Source organism: Lissotriton helveticus, chromosome 12 (assembly GCF_964261635.1).
Source record: "Lissotriton helveticus chromosome 12, aLisHel1.1, whole genome shotgun sequence".
NCBI classification, from domain to species: domain Eukaryota; kingdom Metazoa; phylum Chordata; class Amphibia; order Caudata; family Salamandridae; genus Lissotriton; species Lissotriton helveticus.
In genome coordinates this window covers 276,617,882-276,639,070 of record NC_136073.1, presented here as the reverse complement: position 1 = coordinate 276,639,070, position 21,189 = coordinate 276,617,882, and the positions used below count along the sequence as shown (strand labels likewise).

Here is a 21,189-nt window from a genome sequence, read left to right as displayed (position 1 = left end):
GCTTCAGGTGCAGAGTGGGCAGGGGTCATGGATCCGAATGTATCCGGAATCCTTGGTGTAGTTTCTTTTGGATAGGACCGCTGTCCTCTGGAGATCTGGTCTTGGCTGAAGAGTGGCAGTCTTCCTGGGGTTCTTGGAAGACGTTGGCCACGAGACAGGCGTCATCTTCTTAGCAGGGTTTTTGAGTAGGAGACAGGCCAGCAGGGCTGGGGCCAATCAATTCACTTCCAGGCTTGGCTGCAGGGCGTCTTCTTCGTCCTTTCTTTTTGGGTCACAGGAATCTGAAGATCAAGGGTGCCCTGAAATACTGAATTTAGGGATGTTACAGGTACTGGCAGATGGTAGACAATGGGCTACTTGCCTTTAGGGTGATTAAACCCTTTGAATGTCTCCTTCCTTTGAAGAGGGGGCATCCCCATAACCTGATTGGGTCAAATCCTTCCAATCAAGATGTAGGATTTCCTAAGGAGGAGGTCACCTCAGTCCAGAGCACCTTAGGGGTGGTCCTGGCAGAGAGGGGACACACTCCTCCTGACTACAAATTTTTCCGCCGACCTTGCCGTTAAAAGTGGGGCTTGGTCAAGGAGGCGGGCATCTCCACTAGCTGAAGAGGCCCTGGCTAGCATATCAAAGGGCAGGAAGCCTTTGGGGCTCGCAGCCCTGTATGCTGTTCCTGCTTGGGGGTAAATGTGAAGCACCTCCACCCCAAGCAGCCTTTGACCCTGATCCACAAAAGCACAAAAACTCTCACCTCAGGACGTCAGAAACATGTCTGTGGGTGGCAGGCTTGTGCAGACCAGTCTGCTGGACTTGAAGGAGTTGGTCATTTTTCAGGGTGCATTTCTAAGATTCCCTCTGAGTGCATTGTGTAATACATTCAACACTGGCAAGAGTGGTTTATTATGCTGAGGAGTTTGATACCAAACTCCTAAGCATTCAGTAAAGCCATCATGGAGCTGTGGAGTTCGTACTGACAAACTCGCAGTCCATGTACTCAATATGGCTTCAGTGCAATTGCAATGTTTTGAATGGCACAGACACTGTAGGGTGTGCATACACTTTTATTATATGTCAATATTTTCTTTTCTCTCAGGGCATTGGTATGTATACAACTGGGGACATTGCTCGATTAATCTACCTGTGCTGTTTGGACACGTGGGTTATGTATGAGGTGTGAAAGAAGGTGATGGTTTTGCACAGACAGTGGTACGTGGGAAGAATCGAGGTTATTGGTCACACACATCATGTAATTAAATTAAATCATTTATTGAATAGTTTTAGGTACTATTTAAATCAAAGAACTATGGCACTCCAGAGGAAGGCAGCCTTGCCGAAACGCGAGTAGAGAGAATCTGAGTGTTCCTTGCACTTTAGCCACTGAATATTTATCAACTCTAAGCAAATTCATGCTAATGGATATTGTGTGGTGCTCCAACACTGCCTTGTAATCATATTGTGAAGTTACATAAAATAGTAATTACATATCTTTATGATTATCCAGAGCAAGACCTTTGACCTCCTGGTCAGAGACTCTACTTTCCGCCCCAGCAGCTCCGCAGTTGTGCCGCTGCCCCCTAAATCTCTCTGTGAAGGTAGGTGTTTGAGGCCCTCCTTCACCCGCAGGCTCCTGCCTGCGCCTAATCCCTGGTGGTTCAGTGGGAGAGCCTTGCTCTTCTGCTGGTCCACTGGTGTCTGTCTTCGTGTTTGTGCCCCTTTTTCATTTTTTTTTGTCTGTCTTTTTGTTTTGTTTTTTGTTATTGTGCCATTAATTTCCTGCCTTTAATTGTATTTGTCTCTGCACCTCGCTGTCCTTTTCTCGCCGTTGCTGCCCCCGTGGCCCCCCTGCTGATTCCCGCTCCTGCCCCCAGCTGTGCTTCCCTCCCCTATTTAATGGCAGCTGCTGCTCGGACATGTGAGCAAGACCTTTGACCTCCTGCTGAGAGACTCTGCTCTCCGCCCTAGCAGCTCCGCTGTTGTGCCTCTGCCCCCTAAACCGCTCTGTGTAGGTAGGTGTTCGAGGCCCTTCTCCAGCCACAGACTCCTGCCTGCGTCTCATCCCTTGTGGTCCAGTGGGAAAGCCTTGCTCTTCTGCTGGTCCGCTGGTGTCTGTCTTCATGTTTGTGCCTGTTTTTCTGGTTTTTGTCTGTCTTTTTGTTTTGTTTTTTGTTATCGTGCCTTTAATTTTTTGCCTTTAATATTTGCCTCTGTACCTGTGCCCTTTGTTTGTGTCCTTTTGCCATCTTTTTCCTGCCACTGCTGCCCACGGCCCCTCCCCCCCTGCCGGTTCCCACTCCCACCTCACAGCTGTGCTACCTTTCCGCCTTTCTATTTGATGGCTTCCGCTGTGCGGGTGTGCAGGTGAAGCCCCTAAGGCGCGCCAAAGGCAATCCTGTCTGCGACTGTCTGCGACCAGCGCTAGGGACCCTGGTTCTCCGGTCACCCACCGCTACGACTCAGCTGCCCTCCTCGCACTCAACCCCGGAAGGACAAAAACTACCCCTGAAGCCCTGAGGTGCATCCTCCTCAACGTGCACTCCCTGCACAGACATGCTGTAGAGATCTGGGACCTCCTCAACACCCTCTCGCCAGATGTCGCCTTCTTCATGGAAACGTGGACCAACCCCACCTCCGCCCCGACATCGCCACCGCCATCCCCAACGGATACAAGATCCAGAGGAAGGACCGCCCCAACCACCCAGGAGCAGGACTCGCCATCACACACAAGAGCTCCCTCCAACTCACCATTTCCAGCACGAGCGACCCCCGTCCACCACCGAACACCTCCATTTCCAGATCCAGATCAGCCCCAGAATTACCCTGCGTGGCATCCTTGCCTACACACCCCCCAGACCTCAAACCGCGTTCACCACTGCCATCGCCAACCTCATTGTTCCCCGCACCATCGCCTCCTTGGACTACATACTAATCGGAGACCTCAACTTCCACCTCGACAACCTCAGTGAGCCCCCAACTCCGCTACCCTCCTGGACAACCTTGCCAACCTCAGACTGAAACAATTCGACACCACCCCTACCCACAAGGCAGGACATACCCATGACCTGATCTTTGCAGGCGGCAACAACATCCACTTCAGCCACACCATGCAACCCCCCTGGACGGGCCACCACTGCATACACTTCCACGTCGACAAACCCACCGCCCCAATCCTGCACCACGCCCTCCGCGAAGGAACTGGAGCAAGGTCACTGAGGAGCACCTCAACTCTACCCTCAGCCGTGATGCCCCCCACCTCGACCGACGCCAACTCCGTAGACAAAGAACTTTACAGATGGATCACCAACTGCACAGACAAGCTTGCCCCCCTCCGCAACCCCGACAGACAGCACCCCAGGAAGGACACCTGGTTCACTGCTGACCGCCAAGAATCCAGACGCACCTGCAGATGTCCCGAGAAGAACTGGAGAAACAGCAAAACTTCGGAAGACCACACCACGTACAAGAACGCCCTGACAGAATACCACCAACTTATCAGTTCCACCAAAAGGACCTTCATCCGGAACAAAATCCATGCCAACACCAGCAACTCTTCAACATCATTCAGGAATTCACCAAGCCCCCCAGTGAAGCCACAGACGTCACACCCTCCCAAGACCTCTGCGACAAACTCGGCTCCTACTTCCACCTGAAAATTAGATCCCTCAACGACAACTTCTACGAAACAACTCCGGACACCCACTCCACTCCTCCCCCCAGCATTGAGAACCAGCCCACCATCTCCTACTGGACCCCAACCACCACCGAAGACACTACGTCGACCATGAAAGGCATTCACTCAGGAGCCCCCACTGATCCCTGCCCTCTGCGCATCTTCCGCAGCCACCATTGCACCTGAGCTACGACGCACCATCAACGCCACCTTCGAAACCGGCACATTCCCCGACGACTGGAAACATGCAGAAGTCAAGCCCCTCCTCCAGAAGTCATCAGCAGATACGACGGACCTCAAGAACTAACGACCCATCTCTCTCCTCCCTTTCGTGGCCAAAGTCACAGAGAAGATGGTCAACGGCCAACTAACGAAATCGAAGAGAACTCCATCCTCGACCCCCCCCCAATCCGGATTCCAGAGCAACCATAGCACCGAGACCTCCTTAATCACTGACACAGACAACATCCGCACCCTCCTCGACCTAGGCCACACTGCGGCCCTGATCGTACTCGACCACTCTGCAGCCTTCGACACCGGCTCCCACCGCACTCTCACCGCCAGACTCCACAACGTCGGCATACACAAAACCACCCTCGACTAGCTCCACTCCTTCCTCACCTGCAGAACCCAAAGAATCAGACTTCCGCCCTTCCTCTCCAAACCCACAGAGATTAACTGCGGAGTACCAAAAAAGGATCATCGCTCAGCCCCACGCTCTTCAACATCTACATGGACCCCCTCACCACCATCCTCAGACAGCATGGACTCAGTATAGTATCCTACGCCAACGACACCCAGCTCATACTGTCCCTCACTAAGGACCCCCTCACCACCATGCTCAGCTTCTATGAAGGAATGAAGGACGTTGCATCCTGGATGAGCAGCAGCTGCCTGAAGCTTAACTCTGAGAAGACAAAAGTCCTCATCCTCGGATCCTCCCCCTCTGCATGGGACAACACCAGGTGGGCTACCGCCCTCAGCAGCCCCCCCACCCCCACGGACCACACCTCGGCATCATTCTCGACCAATCCCTCACCATGACCCAACAGATTAACGCTGTTGCCTCCACCTGCTTCAACACCCTCTGCATCCTCTGTAAGACCTTCAAATGGATCCCCCTCCTGAATCAAGAAAGACCGTCACCCATGCACTCTTAACCAGCAAACTGGATTACGGAAACGCCCTCTACGCCGAGATCAACAAATCTCTGCTCCGCAAGCTCCAGACCATACATAACACTGCAGCCAGACTCGTCCTTGGCATCCCTTGACACGAACACCTCACCCAACACCATGGAGACCTCCACTGGCGTCCCGTTGAGAAGAGAGTAACCTTCCAGATACTCACCCACGCCTACAAATGACTTCACAACACCAAACTCCAATATCTCAATGAAAGAATCTCCTGCCACGTACCCAAGAGTAACCTCCGATCCGCCGACCTAGCCCTCGCTGAAATCCCGCGCATCTGCAGAGCCACAATGGGTAGAAGACCCTTCTCCTACATCGCGGCACAGACCTGGTAGAAGCTCCTGACCAACATCAGATGCGCCCCCACTCTTCACATCTTCAGGAAGACCCTCAAGACCTGGCTCTCCGACTGACTGGAGCACCCCCACCCCAGTGTCTTAAGACTCCTACGGGTGAGTAGCGCGCTTCACAATTCCCTGATTGATTGATCCAATGTGTTTATAATAATCTGTATATAAACCACATGATAGGAAATGAATTGGAATAATTCTGATATGCAGTCTTTTGTATGCATGACTGGTGAAGGAAGTTGTGGATGAGTGAGGCTTATAAAAGGAGTGACTGTATCGTTGTTATTGTCTTAGAGTAATGTTCTATATATATTCATGTATATTTGATATTACGTCGACTTTATTATTGAAAATAAAATAATGTTGATATGTTTCTACATTCATATGGTTTAGAGCACTTTTCATTATGAATAATTGTGTTTGATATAAAAAATAGTAGTTGCCTGAGGATCTGCGCTATTGTGGGGCACATTGCCCATGCAGCTGTGCCCTCTTCTGTGGTAAAGTGCACCCTGCCATAAGGCTGTGAGGCCTACTAGTGGGGTGTCCTACCTATGCCACAGGCAGTGGTTGGCGGGCATGGCACTCAGGGATGGGTGCCATGTCCACTCTGAAGTTTTGTCTGCACCAAAGCATACAGTCTGCAATGGCAGTGTCTATGTGTTTGGTGAGGGGTGTCTGAGGGTGGCACCATACATGCTGCAGCCCTTAGCGACCCTCTCTGGTTACATGGCCCTTGGTACCACTGCTACCTTTTACAATGGACGTACAGGTGAGCCAGAGGTGTGCCGATTGTGTAAACAAAGGTACAGTTTTGGGAAAGAACGCAGGCATTGGGAACCTGATTGGCAGGGACTCCGTGCACGCTCAGTCAAAGTGCATCCGATATCAGGGGAAAAGTAGGGGGTAACCATGCAAAAAGGGCAATTTCTTACACCCACTCATTCCCACAGAATCCTGTAAAGGTTATCCTTATCTCTCACAGATCAGCAAACATACTCAACTCAATCAAATCAACTTCTCATAAAGATGATGTCATACCCTTGTCTTCATCAATGTTCTCTCTCTGGATGCTCTCGCTACCCTACCGCTCACCATTGTCAATGCTTCCTTCCCTCAAGGTAACTTCTCAGAAGCTATCTCGACAAGTCAGGTCCTCCCACTCCTAAAGAAACCTACACCAAATCCCGATGACCTTGCCAACTACCTGCCTGTCATTTACCTACCATTCATGAGCAAGATCATTGAAAAAGCAGCCCATGTTCAACTCCAAGTTCACATTAATGCTAAACAGCTGTGGAGCAACTACCAGTCTGCATTCAGATCTCATTGCAACATGGAGACCTCTACCTTATTAACCGTAGAGGATGCGCTTCTGACCACAGACAAAGATGACTGCTGCCTCCTAATATTACTGGAACTCTAAGCTGCATTCGACAGTTGACCATCCCACCATCATACACACCCTGGAGTCTCTAATAGGATTTACTGGCAATGTTTCTTTTCCTAACTTTCCACTCCACACCAGTTTGTTTACACAGATGCTTCTAGAAAGTACCCAAGTATCCCTATTACCAGTGGTGTCCCCACTGGGTTTCATACTGTCCCATCACCTTCAACTTCTACCTAGGTGCTGCTTGGTGCTCTACTTGTAGAAAACACCATCATGATTTGCCAATATATCAATAATACACAACTGTAAATGAAAGTCTCTTCTGCTTCAGTCATCCAACACCTCATACACTGCATGCAATTCATCCAGACCTGGAAGCCCAGTGCTGAACTGAAGCTTAACCCAACCAAGACTTAATTCCTGTTATTGGCCAAGAAATTGTACAAACCTGGCTCAATTAAATGAAACTTAGCAGCTTCAAGCCCTAACTTTCACTGAAAGGCAAGTCAGTTGGATTCACCTTGGACACCAACCTTACTACCAAACAAAACATTGCCGGAAAAAAAACAAAGACGCGCCAGCTCCCTTCTAAAGAAAGTGAAAACGATTTTTCCCGAAAGCGACGTCAGAACTGCTATTCAAGCTCTTGCACTCTCGCTAGTGGATGGTGGCAGCGCCTTGCGCCATGGCCTCCCAGACTCTGTACTGGCACCTCTTAAGGGCATTCTATATGCAGAACCGTGTCTCATCCAGGGGCTCAAGAAATAGGATTACAATTACTCTCATACAAAATGAACTCCATTGGCTGCCATTGCTAGCCTGCATCATCTTCAAAACTAGCAGCATGATTTCAGAGCCATGACAACCACCACCCCTGTTAATCTTGCAGACAAATTTACCATCTTGGGTGATTCTGGACACACACAGCCAGGATCAGGAACAACATCCCCATATCCTTCAAGACTGCCAAAATGCTGCTCCAATTTAGGAAAGAGTTGAAAATGCACCTCTTTAAAGCACACTACCTCTCCTAACGCTCGTTCACTCTATGCTATGACCCTGTTCAGCATTCCACAGCCTTTTGGCTAGGTTTGTGCTATAGAAATAACACATACATACATGAATGATCATCGGAAGGACAAATAAATCTCACTCCCACACTCTTTCAACCCTTCCACACTAAGGATATGTGTAACATCATATGGAGGCATGCCATGCCAAGTAAGCATGCAACATAATCTTAACAATGCCATCACAAAGCTAAAAGCATCATACCTTTTACTTGTGCCAGCACAAGTATGCAAGAATGCTTCTGCCCATGCCATTCTGAGGAGACATGCACCATGCTCTCATCCTTGCCAATCTAACAAGCCTTGGCAATGCATCGGTTTTGTCTATGTAGTGAATAAAGAGCTGTTTTCATCAATCATCGTCCGGCATAAGGAAAGAGCTCCCTGACAGATGACATGGGAATGGAGAGGATGTGGGGCAGTGGCCAAAGCTGCTGACTTGAGAGTTAGGGATCCCGGTTAGAGTCTCGGCAGCGCCCCGCAACATCCTGTGATTCCTTAATCTCTCCGGCTGATAAATTGTTAAATAAATATGCTGCAAGAGTAAAAGGCAAAACTTTATGAAAAAAAGTTTCACCGAAGTGAATGTTAACAGTATTTTGGTGGCAGGAAACTCATAAGAGAAGCAGGCGAGGAACAAGCATTGGTAAATGCAGGAAAATATGCTGCAGCCAATAGAAATGGAAAAAAAGGTAAGTGGCATGCACTGGAACCAATGAGAAGCCAGGAAAGAGGGGAGGCAGGATGAAAGTTCTTTCTAAGTTTATATTAAAAACAATGGATTTCTCGAGCACAGGCAAAACCCAAAAATGGGAACGGATTTTCAGATGTTCAAAGACAGACTCCATTAAGTAAAAGAAAAATGCTACTCTGAAAGCATCTGTTCATAGTGTGTAGGTTTGTAGATTCACATTTGCGGCGTACTCCTGCCATCTAGTGTTGAGCTTGAATGTTTGCAGGTTGTTTTATTCAAAGAAGTCTTTAGAGCCACAAGATGTTCTCTGACTCCTCACTTACTAGACCGACAATGCGCATGGGTACAGACTCTATGTTACATTGTTTTGGGCACAGTGGGTGATAATGTGTAAAAAGTGTAGAGTGAGTGCAGTATGGTGCCATATGCGTTTTGTGCAGTTAATAAGAGGAGAGATCTGCAATCAACAGGGGCTTCCCGGGAGGAGGGTGGGCGCATGTGATGCAATCATGTAAATTGCCTTTTTAGAGCAGAGCGATGACATACTTTAGGGTAGTGGTATGGAAATATTTTGACAGGATATATTTGTTGAAAGGCATAAGACAGTCCTGTCTTTTTATAAATGAGAAAGTACAGAGAGCAGATGCCTTTTACCTCTTGGTGTGGATGCTCTCTCTGTATTGCTACTTTCTAACGAAAACCTCTTCCTCAAGAAGGATGATTGTCTCTGCTGATGGCGTTAGCCGTGGCAAACCACCACTAAAGCCACTGGTATGTATTGTCCCCCCACAGTTGATGTGTGATGGGGGGGAGCGGTATGGTGTGAGTCACTGCTCAGAGGTGGAGGCTCCTTTACTAGAGCCACCTCTGCCCTTGACTCTGTTGGTATCCCACTATGTACCCCTGCCGGCCTTCTGGTGGACGCCTTGCTGCTGTCTTTGGTAGAACTGTGGCTCGTCAGCTGAAGTGGCCAGTGGCCTTGTCTCCTCCCCTGGATTGTTGCACGCAAAAGGATTCTCTGGCAGCCAGAGTTTGCAGAGTGCCTATAGAATTTGCAATCTCTGTGTCCTTTTTATTTTTTCAAGCATTGTGTCAGCCTGGGGGCTGAAGAGATGCTCCCCGTCAAACAGGAGGTCGAGGAGCAGATGTTGGACCTTGGGATGATATCCGAATCCTCTGAGGAGGATGCTGGTGTTGATGCCTCCAGAGGCTGTGTCCAAGGCATTGAGTACACAGCGAATGTTGATGTTCAAGTGGTCTTACCCTCAAACACAATTCTCCTCAATTTCCTGTACTCATCTGGAAGAGGTTATACCAGCTCCTGCATCTTCTCAAAATGGGACCTGTAAAAGAAAGAAGCAGGACAGGGTTGGCTTTGTGCCGATGTGTGGCTGCTCCTATAGCTACCGTTTGTCTGCTGCATTGATATCTTACTCTCCTTGTTGGGCAGCGAGCCATGACCGGTGGCTTAGGTAAACCCTCTTACCAGCAGTATGGACTAACAAGGAGTCAGAAGAGAACTGGATGTTTATGTGAGTGGAGTTGACTAGTGAAAGGTTTGTATTTCTTTTCTATCCTAGGCAACCCTACCCTAGCCCTTAGTGTTTCTCCCTGAAGTTTCTGAGGGTAGACTTAAGCATGCCCTTAAGCACACCGGTTGTATGAGGTGGGAGAAAAAGCTGGGAAACTACTTGCTTGGATTAGCAAGAAAGAAATACATGTGTGGTGGGTGGGCAGTATCAGAGGCAGCAAGGGGATGACCCATGCCACAGAGGCCCAAGTTGCTCAGACATTTGCTAACTACTACCCAGCCACGGCCCGTGTAGGGCGGTCCACCAGGCGGTGACGTGGGGCGGGGAAGGGGCAGGATGGGGGGTTGTAAAATGCGGGAAACTGACGATTTCAGGTAAGTAACAAAAAAAATGAATTTTGTTGCGCGCGCTGCATCGCATTTGGCATTGCAGTGCGCGCAACGAAATTCGTTTTATTAATTTTTTTCGTTACTTACCTGAAATCGCCCGTTTCCTGCATTTTACAACCCCCCACCCTGCCCCTCCCCTGCCCACATCACCGCCCGGTGGAACGCCCTACACGGGCCGTGGCTACTACCAATCATTTTATGAAACCCGCCCGCTGAGTGATCCCAATCACTCAATACTTGGCTGACATTTCAACTCCAGTTTTGGATGCAGAAACTGTGGAAACACTGGAAGGTGACCTCACCCTCTCCAAGATACAGGACATGCTCTCTACACTTAAGGCTGGAAAGATTCCAGGGACCATTGGCATCTCCACAGAGTTTTACAAACTCAATCTAGATATTCTGGAACCCCATTTATTAAATTTATTTCAAGTAAGCAAAAAAGGCGCCCTCCTCTCCGACCTCAGAACAGCCACCATAACAGTTATTCATAAGGTGGGCAAACCACAAGATAGGTGCCTCATACCGCCCAATCTCACTGTTAAATACCGAGGTTAAAATCGTGGTCAAAATACTGGCGGCCCGCCTGCTGGAGGTTATCATACCCTTGATTCAATGGGATCAATCCGGGTTCATGTCAAGCCGCTCTACCCGGCTAAATCTACGTCGAACCCACAACTGGGTGTTAGAGGTTAAGAATCAAAACTGCCTCTCATATATTTGTAGCCCTTGATGCGTAGATGGCATTTGATGCAGTACATTGGCCATTTCTAGATGTCACACTGATCAAATTCGGATTTGGGGTTACATTTCGGAACTGGATATCAACACTCTACCAAGCGCAAAAAGCTGCAGTCTGAGTCAATGGATTGCTGTCCTCTGGATTCCCTATCGGACAAGGGACCAAGCAGGGGTGCCCCCCCTTTTTGCCATTTGGGTAGAGTTCCTGGCTTGTTGAATCCAGATGCACCCTGATATCTGAGGTTTCCAAACCTCGGACTCAGAAGACAGGGAGGAAAAGATTTCCCTCTATGTGGATGACATCCTGTTATACATTACAGAACTCGACCACAATTCCCACACTGTTCCACATATTAGAGGAATATGGATGACACTCTGATTACAAAATTAACAGGGACAAATCCACTATATATTCCCCCGGTCCTAAACAGAATTAACCCTCCCTGGAAATAAATCTGAATGTGACCCCAGAAGGTTTTAAATACCTTGGATTATTCATGACACCCCACAGAGAACTATGCTTCCGCCGCAACCTTCAAAGGTTAGTATCCAATTTCCAAAGGGACGCGGAAAGGTGGAAAGAACTGCCCCTATCATTACTAGGGCGTACAGTCTTTTTTCAAAATGATCACAACTACTATAAGCCCTGCAAAACATATATTTCCCACTCCCAGGATCGATTTCTGCTGCCATTAACGGCGATGTGCGGTCCCTCCTGTGGCAAGGTGGACACCCCAGGATAGCACTTAAGACCTTAAACGAAACATTATAATGTCGGGATAGTCCTTCCTGGCTGCGAAGCAGGTCTTCTTTAGATATGTACAATGTTTTGAAGGATGTCTATTGGTGCATCTGGTGATATGGCTGGCGGCTTTCCCTTCAGTACTGTAGTGTTTTATTCCAGCAGAAGGGGAGGCAGGAATTATAATAAGAGTCGCTGTGGTTGGGGAAAAGACACATGTTGCAGATGTCGTGAAGGTCCGACCACCGGTATTTAGAGTTGCATTAAGGCCAATGTTGAAAAGAGGTGCATCCCATCACCCCTTTCTGGTCCGTATTCTCTGGAGTCAAAGTCCGAAGGAGGATATACAGTCCATGAAGAGCATAAGGAGACCTTTGGTATCTGGAACATCGTGCACTGGTTGTTAGGGGAAACATCCTTTACGACGCAAACCATTACAACGCATTGCGCTGGGGGGCGCTCTAGGATAGGGAATAAGTTTAATTTACTGTCCAACACCTTCCCTAGTGTCCACGGGGACTGGAGTTGGAATAGTAAATTAAACTATTCACTATCCAGCGCCCCAAAGCACTATGCGTTGTAAAGGTATTCGTTGTAAATACCGCGTTGTAAAGGCATGCGATGTAAAAGTATGCGTTGTAAGGTCATACATCTGGTTGTTAGTCCACCAAACATGTCCAGTGATGAAGCGTGGCAGAAAGGTGTCACAGGACACTGGTTTTAACGATGCATTGGTATTAAAATCCAACCATGAGGGCCTGAAAAATGAGCTATCTCTGCGTACGTCTGAACCACATGGTGAAAAAAAAACAAAATAACATGGAGTCAATGCCCATGTGCATTGTCTACTAAGGAAGGAGTTGCAGTACTTCTCTTGACTTGAAAGATTTCTCGAAAAGAAAAACAACATGCAGAAGCCTAAAACTAGATAGCAGGAGTATGTAGAGCAAGTGTATTTACAACCGCACATGCCATAAACATATTGTAGCCTGGAAACTTTGCTTGGTGTGCCAGGCAGGAGTTGTCCCAACGTAGAGTCACACAACTTAAAGAAATTAAAGGCTTTGTTAGCAAAACTCTGTGTTGTCAATAGCTAATGTATGCCATCTTTTGATATTCAAGCAAAAGACCACTATTAATGTAAAAATGTACCTGTAGGTAATGTGTTCGGAACTTGTCATCCCGTATTAGGTGAAAGGTGAATTTGCGGAACTCTTGATAACATTGTCCCACTTTCCAGAGGTCATGCGGTGTCTGCAAAAATACAAATCGAGCAATAAGTCCAGTGCCATAATACTGGGTTTTCCCGGAAAATGAATATGGTCAAAATGAAGGTAACAGTCAAACCCTGCAAAGGACGAGCCATATATGTGTGAGCTGGGAGGAAGAGGAAAGGCTAACAATGGGAAAATAAATCAGAGCATGGCTTCCATAAGATCTAATCGAATTAGGCACATGGATTCCGAAGGGAACAAATTAATAGAACTGAATGGAGAAGGTACCTGAACAAGAATGGATAATTCCTCCTATATGGTGGTTATTTTTAAAACTGGATGGTGGTCGTTTGCATCTTGTTCATTGGAGGTTTGTTGCTGGGTTTGCTAAATCAATGGGACTATCTTCCAACTACCAAGAAGATCACGTTGAATTTGGGACCCCATGTCAGCCTTCTGTAGGATGACGGTATGGGGCACACTACTAGTTTGAGGTCAAGATTGCAAAGCACTACACACACCTACTTTGTAGAACAAACCTGTAAACATCACATCCTCCCAAGAGGTGAAGCCACTATCTTTGAATATGGACCCTTAGGACAGCTTGACCTTTAGCAGGATTCGGGGTAAGTGCTGTATACTCTCCTAGAATGTTACTGGTCTAAACAACAGAATTAGTTTGAGATCAGTGATGCAATATGTTAGATGACACACTCCTGATGCCCTCTTTCTCTGGGAGACACATTTCATAGGCACTAGATGCGGTTACCTTGGACAGCATGGGTACACAAGGGGTTTTTCTGCTTGGTTCTCCAGTGGCTCCAGCTGGGTGGCCATTCTATTAAAAAGGACCTTCCCACTCGCAGTCACAGAGACACAGACGGGCACTATGGAAAGGTTTGTGAGGTTATCCGGAACATCGGAGGGGCAGGAATAGACGTTTGTTAGTGTAGATGCCCCCGGGCTGGTGTAGGACACTCTAACATGGGTCTCCCAGGTACTGGTGGGACTCCTCTCAGGGTTTCACAATGCTGGGAGGAGACTTTAAATTTCTGGTGTTGGATTTGCTTAGCACGATGTCCGCCACTGGACCAAAAGCCCTCATCAGGTGGGTGACTGCAATAGGCCTAAAAGACATCTAGTGCATGTGGAATGGCGGGGAAAAACAGTACACTTGCTTCTATATATTTGCCACAGCAGTAAACAGCAGGAAGATACTGCAATCCTGCACCCTGCCGCAGGGTTTGTTGGTCATTGTCACATGGAACTTGTGGTTCGTGGCACGAACAGAGGGCCAGGGAGCCTTTGGAGACTGAATGCCTGGTGGCTACATGATCATCACGTTGCAGACCTATTCAAGGAGGCCATCATAGGATACTTTGATCTCAACTCGCCCTCTGTTCCCTCCTCTCTCACATTATAGGAAGTGTTCAAAGTGGTAATCAGGCACTAGGCCATGTTATACGTTTGAGGCTAAGATACCTAGAAGCCAGACAGTGACTTTCCCGTAGTGTGAGATTCAGGACCTAGGCATGCGGTTTGCAGATTCCCCCACAGACGAAATCCTTCGACAGCTCGATTATGCTAGATCTACTTTGAGGCACACTGTTCAACTCGTCTCACTCGGTGTGGCAATTTACTCAACACATAATTAATGAAGGAGGAGCTAAAGTGGAAAAAATGTTATACTGCTTGGCCAACCAGGAAGTGGAGGTGTGAATAGACCCATCTATAAGAAACAAAGCAGGGAAGCTAGTCACGAATCACTTGGAGAGCCCAGTGGCCTTCACGCATTACTACAGGAGCTTGTATGCTGTTGGTGCGCCCCCCCGCAGATAGAGCTGGACTGCCTGATACTGCCCCTTCCTGCTTTCTATGTGGTGGAACGGTCCGAGTTGGAAGCAATATTTGCGGGTCTGAGGCCATAGCATAATTATCATGAACAGTTGTAGGGTGGGGAGGCAAGAGATAAACAGATCATGTTTTACAACCTGATCAGAAAGAAATCTCCCCTGGGAGTTGTTGGGTTAGTTTGCTATGATTTGAATTGTAATTAAGGCTCCCTGTTTCTGCTTTTACTGATTTTTACAGATAAATACAGACAGAAAACCATTTAAGTCATGTCTGTATATATTTTTAGATGTGGATAAAAACGGCAATTGGTTGTTATTGAGTGATTCTAAATGCGGTCAACCATCACTCCAAGGGAAAAAGCTGTGCGGATTAAACAGGCAAAGGGGGTTAAAAAAAGGAATTTAACTAAAAAGCCTAAAAATTGCATGTTTTCTTATAGGCTCATTCTTTATCATCTGTGAGTGTTTAAATCATTCAAACCTGGCAGGCGTTCAGGCTCAAGTGTACATTAACTGGTTAAATAAATGTAGAAATATACACTTTTCAGCTTCATTTTTCACAAAACCTTAAATAAATATGGATAAATATAGATAAAATTAGCAAAAAATAAATATGGAAAAATACAGACGGATATGTCAATAAAATAAGTACCATAAAACCGGGAGCCCTAATTGTAATGTATTGTTATACATGAACTGCCATTCTATTGCAAATTGAAGTTGACTTTTGTGTTGTGTTCACACTGAAAATTCAATAAAAAGATGTATTTAAAAATAAGAATACTGCATAGTTGTTAAAGTAGGAGATAGCTGCTGGGGTGAAAATAAGTGGAAGTGCCTTAACGGCCCGAGCAGCTGACTTTAAGGCTAGGGAACCAGGTTCAAATCTGGCAGGAGGCTCATTCCTCCTGTGATTCTGGAGAAATCACTTAATCTCCCGGTGCCTACAAAAATTTGGCCTTAAAGGAAAATGACGACAATCCGTATTTTGTATTGATTTAGTGGTCACTCTTGTACATCTTTGATGAAACCTTGTTTTTATGTCACAAAAAGTCACAACCTTGAAATATAGGTTACACAATCACTTGGGACACCATGCACTGAATTTAAAATAATGTGATTACATTATTTAAAACAGCGTATTTTCATACAAAATTCATGTTATATGCCTTTAATCTTTCAGACATCTCTTTTCCTTCGATTATTGTGATTGTGCTAATATATATTAACCCCTTGCATACTCGGGGCGGTCCCCGGCCGTCATGCGTCACGGTGGGCGTGTGCGGAGGACGGCCGGGCGCCGTCCGAATCCTGCCCACTATTAAAATCGCCCGCACAGTGCGAAAATTCGCGCCGCATGCAAGGGGTTAAGTATCATTTGTTGATTGTCCACAGGAACCGTTATGTCTGTAAAACTGTAAAGCACCCTGGTTCCATGCGAGTAGGGTGTCCCTCGTTTTTTGATACAGTGCTTTTTAAATAAAGCTGTTTTTTTTTTAATACATCGTGTTTTCCTTAAAGGAACACAGGATGCATTTGAAAAAGAAAAATGAAACTTTTCAGATTCATTTTTTAAGGGCAGGCAGTGGTCCCTGGTACCACTGCCTGCTCTTAAAAAATATTTTTGCAAACACTCAAAAGAGGAAGGGGTCCCCTTCTTGTTTGCAAGTGGTTTACCACCTACTTCAATTAGGTGGTAAATTGCAAGTGTTTTGCGGCCACAGATGCGGTTGCAAAACAACAGTACATGGCAGTGAGTCTCGCTATTAGGAAGGGACGCCCCTTCCTAATAGCCATAGTTGCAAACGCTATTGTGCGAGTTAGTGACTCGAAAAATAGCATTTGTACATGCCATGACCCTTTTTTGCCGTCGCAAACGGTCTGATCTCCCGTTTGCGAGCGCAAAGAAGATCGTACATCTGGCCTTTGTTTTTTCTCAAAATGTGGTTTTAAAGTCAAATCCATCCATTCCTCTCCCTTCATTATATTGGATTTTCAACAGAAATAAAACATCAATGTTTCATGACACAAGAGAGCGAAGTAGACTCTTACCGCAAAGGGATCTTCAGGCAGCACCTCAGGGAAAAGATTATCCAGTGCCTTCAGGATGTCAAGCGGGCAGCGCATTTTCAGAAACATATCTAGCAAAAGCTGAAAACATGAACACAGAGGTACCTCAGAAAAACTGTACTACAGGGAGAGGGCTAATATAATTAACACAAGGGTCAGGCAATGCAAAAATTATTGACTCCTAATAGAAGTGACATTTTGGGACCCTCTTTACATAGACATTGGTCTACATTTGATGCCTCGATGGGTAATCTATAATAATAACTATGGGCGACCCATTAGACCCTTGTGGGCTTTGATAATAAAGTTAAACAGGTAGAGCTGTCTACAAGGAACTTATTCTCAAAGATATGTTGAAATAGATTGATATATCTTCTGTCACATGACCACATGTGTCACCTCAAAATATTTGAAATACAACTTGAACGGTTAATTCAGTAAATAAATTACAGTAACCGGGTGTGATAAAAGGTAGTTTGATTTGTATTCAAAACATGCAAAAAATACAAGAAACAGGGGCTCCTAACCAACAGTTCACACATAAATTGATAAGAGAAGTAAAAAATAGATCGAAGATGGATGTGTATTAGTCATCAATGTATCAACACCCATCTCCACAAAATCAAAACTTGAGTTGATCCTAAACATAGAAAAAAAACTCAAAAATAATTGAATCTCACAGTGGCTAAAAGGAAGATGGGCAATCTGGCACCCACATGCGAGGCAGCATAGACAGCCGTCTGTTCTCGTCTTATTTTAGAACTTCCTTGTTTTTAGGAAAACAATTGGATCAAACCCCAAATATAGGTTCATCGATTTTGTAGACTACACAGGAAATTTTCCAGTAAACTCAGAGGCTTACTGAAAATTCTCAATGCCCCAAACGCCTGTCCCAGCAGTTTCCTCCCACTCTCTCACCCTCTCTTACCTTCCCTTTTAAGCCGGCACAGAGCTTGGCATGGTGTCTGTAAAAGACCAGATCTGGCACCTGCTGATGAACTATATGGAGGAACTCCAGCACCTTCCCAAAGTGTTCTGTGTCTCGTCTCTTCACAACAGCCCACACAGCTGCAGCAACAAGTCGAATATTCAGGGAATTATCCCCTGTAATTTTATCAGAATCTGGGTGGAAACAAAAATGCATGGCTCTGAAGAAGAATAAATAAAGCATACAAAGTAGATTACTTTATGCGTTCAGGCCATAAATGTCTTTAGAGAACCCTCGGATAAATGAAAAACCCACTGCAAACTCCATCTACACAGGCCAGGCATAAACCTTTATTATGTTTTTTCGCTTACCACTTCAGGGTTGCATCACAGACACACACATGACGACTTGGGCATTATAGCTACTTCATTGGGATCTGTTTCTGATCTCCCTCACAACAATTCTTCATCATTAGTTCCAGTCCAAAATGGACACTGTGCCTCTGAAACACCCTTCATCTTTTACCCATAGGCCAATCAATTCTACCAAAGATTATCCCTCCCCTCCGCCTTGTCGACTGAGGCATCACACAGACCTTACTGATCCATCTTCTAAACCATTAGATATATTTCAAGATAGAAGCTTTTCCTATTCTACTCTTAAGCAAACCATTCCAGCTTCTTGCTAGAAATCACTCGGGTAATGATTTCAATATCCTATAAATAATCCTATCTATGGACTCTCTCTTACACCCTTCTCCTTAAGGTAAGTGTTGCCCCTAGCAAGTAGCAACCAACCCTCTCCTATAATTCTTATATAACTATTTAAGCAGTGGACAAGGTCTGCCTATTTCTAAATCCAGGATGTGATACAACACTATTCTCTTAGTAGTTCATTCGTATTTCCTGGAAATAATTTAAAAATGACACATCAGTAGTTATAAAAGCTCATAATTGTTCAGACAATTCTTACAGCTTCTAATTGCTTAAAATATTTTTTTAAGTTGTCAATTAGCTCATTGTTAGTTTAGCTAACAGAACAAAAATGATTCCTTTGGTCAAGATAAGTGACGATCCAGTATATTTTTTTCAGATACAAAGATGAAATATCAGGAATCTGATTGCAAGTGATGGCTGCTACCCACCTCTATCCTCTTCGGATTCTACAAAATCATCCTTTAATAATTTCACTACCAAGAATCTAATTGGTCCTAATGTAGTGATTTTTACTTTGCAATCTGGCTCACCTCTTGACCTATGATGATCAATAGCCCTGCATCTCCAACTAGGCCTAGCCACTGCGTGCCTCTTCTTTGTAATGTGCTTAAAGTTACCTTTTGGGAAGAACAATGTCCCTATGGCTTTTGAAGAAGCAGTGGCTTTACCCTTGTTAATAAAGATAGCTCTTGACCTAGACAATCTGGGTAATTATTGCCCTATTTCTTTACTAAGAGCTTCTGCTAAGAGTTTAGAAAATCGAGTGGTTACCAACTCCACCCTTACTTGGGGAAAAATAATTTCCCTAAATGGTGTCCAGTCAGGCTCCTGCCCCTGTCAAAGTACAAATGTTGCCCTAGGAGCAACAGTAAATTACTTCAGCCTAAAAGCTATTATCACAAGTGTCAGCCAAGTGCCCTAATCCCATTAGATCGGTCAGTGGTATTTTACACTCATGATCACTGGCTTTGGATTTCCAGTCTTTGGAAATCAGTATTCATTGACGGGCACTCAAGTGCTTCAGATTGTCCTTGCAAACCTCACATGCACAAGCCCCTCCACTCACATTTACCACCTTCTAAAAGCACAGCAGGTGGTAAATGTGAGCACTAAACCCATGGTAAAGGGAATACGTTTCAAATTTCCACTGTAAAACTAGGACCGGACAATTATTCCCTATTAACTTGCATCTGCATAGCACTTTGGGCTGTTACCGTATGCTACTGGCGTTTTAGGGTGTGAAGTTGCCAGCACCATGCAATGTGTATTGGGGCCTATGTGTGTTAAATGTCTATTTACTGTGCCTTGATCTTTTTTTATTCTGCATCATATCTAAAAACAATCCTAAATGGTCCTTATGGACAGCCATACAGTTAGAATGGTACATCATTTCTCGTTGTAGTTGCTTCTCATAGGCGCTTTAAGTAAATAAGCTGGACTGTCTAGATGCACAGGTGTGGATTATAAGAGAAGTCTTGTGGTGTGAAGCACAGTGAGTAATGGAATGCACTCCTCATATTGCTGCAATCGTGTAGATGTGATTGTGTCTGCAATGGAATGAAGTAAGATGAGTCTGAAGCTGAACTCGGACAAGACGGAGGTCCTCATCCTCGGCTCCAACCCTTCAGCCTGGGACGACTCCTGGTGGCCGACGGCACTGGGAACAGCCCCGACACCCACCTACCATGTACGCAACCTGGGAATCATTCTCGACTCAACGCTCTCAATGACCAAGAAAGTCAACGCCATTTCCTCCTCCTGCTTCAACACCCAACGCATGCTCCACAAGATCTACATATGGAACCCGACAGATACAAGAAAAGCAGTCACCCAGGCCCTCGTCAGCAGCAGACTCAACTACAGAAACGCCCTCTACCCGGGAGCCCCGACCAAGCTCATTAAATGACTACAACGCATCCAAAACACCACGGCACGACAGATCCTCGACGTACCACACCACGGCCATATCACCCCCCACCTGAGAAACCTGCACTGGTTCCCCGTCAACAAGAGGAATTCCTTCAAGCGCCTCACCCACGTACACAAGGCACTCCACAAGACTGGCCCAGCCTACCTCAACAGACGGCTCTCCTTCTACATCCCCACATGCCAGCTACCCTCCGACTACCTCTCACTCGCCACCTTCCCGCGCATCCGAAGAACAACCACCGGTGGGAGATCCTTCTCCCACCTTGCCGCCAAGACATGGAACACCCTCCCACTGAGCCTACGACAGACCCAAGACCTGCTGACCTTCAGAAGGATACTCCAGACCTGGCTGTTCGATCAGTAGCACCCTCCCCCCCCCCCCCAGCGCCTTGAGACCCTCGCGGGTATGTAGTGCGCTTTACAAATGATTGATTGATTGATTGATTGACCTCCACACCTCATTCCAGAATGGATGAAGAAGCTGGATCTATTGAAGAACCTGATTTCACTGATATATTGCGGTCTGCTCTTCGGATTCGATGAACCTCAAACAGAGCAACCTCAAGCTGTCTTCTGACCCGTTGGACCAAACATTCAAACAGGGGACGTCTCTTGGTCCTGCGGGAAAGGAATCATATATATTAACTTTCTTTTCCAGGAATAACTGCACCAAAGCATTGCATCCTTCCTCTGTTGGTGTGGTCATGC

General features: G+C 46.2%; 1 protein-coding gene across 4 annotated transcripts in view; it reads right to left on the bottom strand.

Moving 5' to 3' along the window:
• The window catches only part of LOC144798412 (uncharacterized), a 267,605-nt gene that overhangs the window by 99,050 nt on the left and 147,366 nt on the right, over nucleotides 1-21,189 (bottom strand). For 3 of the 4 annotated variants that reach the window (XM_078669279.1, XM_078669277.1, XM_078669276.1), the window contains 3 exons: nucleotides 17,837-18,030; nucleotides 16,891-16,989; nucleotides 12,924-13,025 (listed from right to left, as the gene is read on the bottom strand). In XM_078669279.1, the coding sequence (XP_078525405.1) occupies nucleotides 12,924-13,025; nucleotides 16,891-16,989; nucleotides 17,837-18,030 (395 nt within the window). Of the gene's footprint in view, nucleotides 1-12,923; nucleotides 13,027-16,890; nucleotides 16,990-17,836; nucleotides 18,031-21,189 lie in introns of those variants that run through there. The other variant, XM_078669280.1, reaches the window with a different exon arrangement.